We start from the raw sequence: 3315 nt of genomic DNA, 5'->3' as shown, positions 1-3315 counted from the left end.
TTTTAACAAAAAAATGCATAAGTTAGTATGCACACAGGATTTTGTTTTTACACAATTTATATTTTTTCACTTCTGCGTCTAAAATGTTCACCGTAATTATCACCTGCTTTTTCTATGATTGACTTAGCAGCTTCGTGCAAAGATTTTGGTTGCAAATTGGAATCACACAATCAAAAATTTGACGTAGAAAATCGTGTAAACCTGAATTCTGTGTACTCTTATTAACAGCTTTTCAAAAACACTCACCTCATCAATTCCAAGAAGGCCAAAAATGCACGGATTTGCGGTGATCGATGTTGATAACCGTAGGCTTTGCCAAAAATGAGGAAGAAACGTTGCAACAAAGATGTGTTCCCTTGTCATTTCTTGACCAATTCGTATTGAGATCACGGAGAGTATCGACGAGGTTCCGTGCTGAGACCGATCGAGCGAGGACCCCACTTGGCACAGCAAATTTGGTTGACTTCAGCAGAAGAATGACACTGAACGGAGAGGGAAGTTGGTTCCGTTGGATCATCGCAGCTGCAGGGAGCTAATTAAACCTTCTTCTGGAATTTGGGTGGTTTTCTTGCGACAAAGTGCGAATAGTTCACTGGGTTCACTGGCATGCGACTAGATAACGCCGATAAATAACTAATATAAAGATGCAAACTTCTTGCAATATTTTTTCCGTAAAAAGCGGTTGTTTTTGTTTTTACTGACAAAATGGACAAAAGCAAAACCAGAGCAAAACAAAAACAAATTTAAATTCACCACTCAAAATGACAGGATGGAAAAGGGTAGACTGGGGCCCAACGGATTTTGTGGAGAAAAAAAATTAAAGAGGAAACAGGGGTGAAAAAACCCAAAAAAAGTTTTTGATTGTTTTTCAATAGTTCCAGGCCTACAAAAATACTGGTTTCTTGGGAAAAGTGTCTCAGAAAAATAAAATGAACTATTTGAGCAAATAATATTTTTTCACGGGAAAGGTCTATTGTTGCACGGTCTGGAAATTTGACTGTTTTGTACGTCACTGGCCTCAGTTTGGTCAATCCGTGTCTCATTGTCCACCTCTGTGCAAGAAACTGCCCTATTCCTCATTCTTCTTTCCAAAATCTGCTTTTGATTCCTTTGTCCGAGATTACAGGTCATATTCCTTAAAGTGTCGATATTTCCTTGATCCTCTTCGTCAACTTCCAATCCTGCGAACCCATTTGTTAGTTTTGGGTAGCTGTTTTCTGCTTCTTCGTATGTTGCACCTTTCTTCATTTTGTCGAAGATGTTCCACCTTCTAGTCCTCTCCGGGCAGTCCTTTGCCTGTGCGTCATGGTCTCTGCCGCAGTTCACACAATTTTTCCGTCCTCCACAATCGTCGTCTTGGTGTCTTCCTCCACATTGTTTACATCGCGGTGCCGCTCTACAATACTTTATTCCGTGCCCAAATCTCCAACACTGCCTGCATTGCCTGATGGGAAAAATATAGAGCTCCGGTTTGAAGCAGCATCCGTAGATTTTTATTTTCTCCGGGAGATTGGGTCCTTCGACGAAGAGCTTGATATTTGGTGTATCTTGCAGCGAATTATCTCTTCCCCGTTTCTTGATACGTTCTACTTTCAACGTTTCGACTTCCGCCTCCAGGTTCTCCAATATGTCTTCTTCCTTAAAGCTGAAAGGTACGTCTCTGATGAAGCAGATCGTTTGATTTTTTCTTTTCGGTTCGAAGATCTTCAGGTTTTGGTGTGTCATTTTCAGTTGTTTGATTCTTTCCTTCTCGACTCTGCTACCTGCTAGTATTTTATAGCGAAACATTCCGATCTTCTGTACATCTGCGACATTTGTTATTCCGGCTTCCTTCAGCAACCTTCCGACATGTGCTGGGTGTGTGGGAAATCGCTTGTTTAGATCCACCAGCTCCATAATGATCACCAAATCTTCTCCGCTGGTGCTATTGGTTCCTGTCAGCTGTTGTATTTGCTCCGCGTTTCTTGACTGTTTCCTAGTCAGCCGTCCGTTCGTCTTCCTACTCTCTACTATTCGTTGTATTCTGCTGTCCTTCGTCATGTTCTCTTTCTTCTGTTTAACTTAATTTTCTATCCCTTATCTTAAGCACTTAAATTTACTTTTTATTCTTCTTTATAAAAAAAAACTTAGGTTTAACACTGCATATCTTCCTTGCTTTTTCTATCTCCCGATTTCTTTTTGTAGCTGCGTTGTTGATTTCCTAACCTCAATCAACTAAAAGCTTCTTGTTCTCTCTGCTTCTTCTCTTCCGTTTCGCGCTTCTTTCAGCGCAAACAAACGCTTTTAGAGCTCCCGCTTGTTCCTTGCAGCAGATATTGCCTATCCTGATTTGGCTTTCCGGGCTCCTTCCACTTCCTCTTCCGATTTTTCTTCTTTCAAACACTCTCCTTTTTTCCTCAATCGCACTCTACCCCCGCTCAACTCTTCTGCCGAAAAACACGCAAAACCGACGGAAAACGATCCAAATTTCACTTTTCACGCGGCGTACGACCGATTTCCGCGACTAAAACTTTCGGCGACCGCGGCGACCTCGGGTACCAAGCAGCGAAAAAAAAGATTTTTGCTAGTTTCTCGGTCAATGTTTTTGAATCAATAACTTTCTCGTTCTGAGTGAAACTCGCACAAATTTTCTAACAAACCCCGCACCGGTTTAGTTCATAATTTAGCAAAAACTAAGCAGAAAATTTGATATTTTTAATGACGACTGCAGCCAAGCTTGTTTACCAGCCCTATCGAAATTCGTATTTCCAATCTGATAATTTGACAATGTTTTGGTAAATATCAGATTGGACTGTCACATTGCAAAACGGCCAGTCGACAGATCTGTGCGATATTTTCGAAAAGTCAGATTGGCCGTTTTGCACTACTATAAATTTTTAGTAAAAAAAAAAGTAAAAATCGATCGGATTCAAATTTAACATCAAATTTTAAAGGTACACTGACAAAAATCCAATCATATCCATTATGTGTGGCACACATAAATTTTGACTATAGCATTTCCCACATAACGGCTATTTGAATTCGCATAGCATATATGTGGAAACACACATAACCGTTATTAACTAATAACCTTTATGTGGATTTTCCTATAGCGGAAACACATAAAATTTATTTGTGAATTTCTTTAGATTTTTGCCAATAAAAATGTGTGGATTTTTATTAGTGTAAGTAATGTTAATAAACTAACAACTCAATTTGTTTACTTTTGTTAGTTAGGACCATATGAAATATTTCTCTAGAATTAGTTCAAATTTCCCATGACGATTGACGTTCCATACACGTAAAAAAATAACCTTAGGGCGAAGCCAGAGTACA

General features: G+C 39.5%; 1 protein-coding gene across 1 annotated transcript; it reads right to left on the bottom strand.

Annotated features, from left to right (window-relative positions):
• Positions 1-273: 273 nt before the first annotated feature.
• LOC134207448 (uncharacterized) lies at positions 274-2732 on the bottom strand. Its single transcript, XM_062683169.1, has 2 exons — positions 2206-2732; positions 274-2110 (listed from the first exon to the last, which is right to left on the bottom strand). The coding sequence occupies exon 2, from the start codon at positions 2038-2040 to the stop codon at positions 958-960; it is 1083 nt and encodes a 360-aa protein (XP_062539153.1). The 5' UTR covers positions 2041-2110; positions 2206-2732; the 3' UTR covers positions 274-957.
• Positions 2733-3315: the final 583 nt, after the last annotated feature.

The sequence above is a fragment of the Armigeres subalbatus genome, chromosome 1, assembly GCF_024139115.2.
Source record: "Armigeres subalbatus isolate Guangzhou_Male chromosome 1, GZ_Asu_2, whole genome shotgun sequence".
Classification (NCBI taxonomy): domain Eukaryota; kingdom Metazoa; phylum Arthropoda; class Insecta; order Diptera; family Culicidae; genus Armigeres; species Armigeres subalbatus.
Note: the sequence above shows the minus strand (reverse complement) of the source record. Positions and strands in the feature narration are given on the sequence as shown.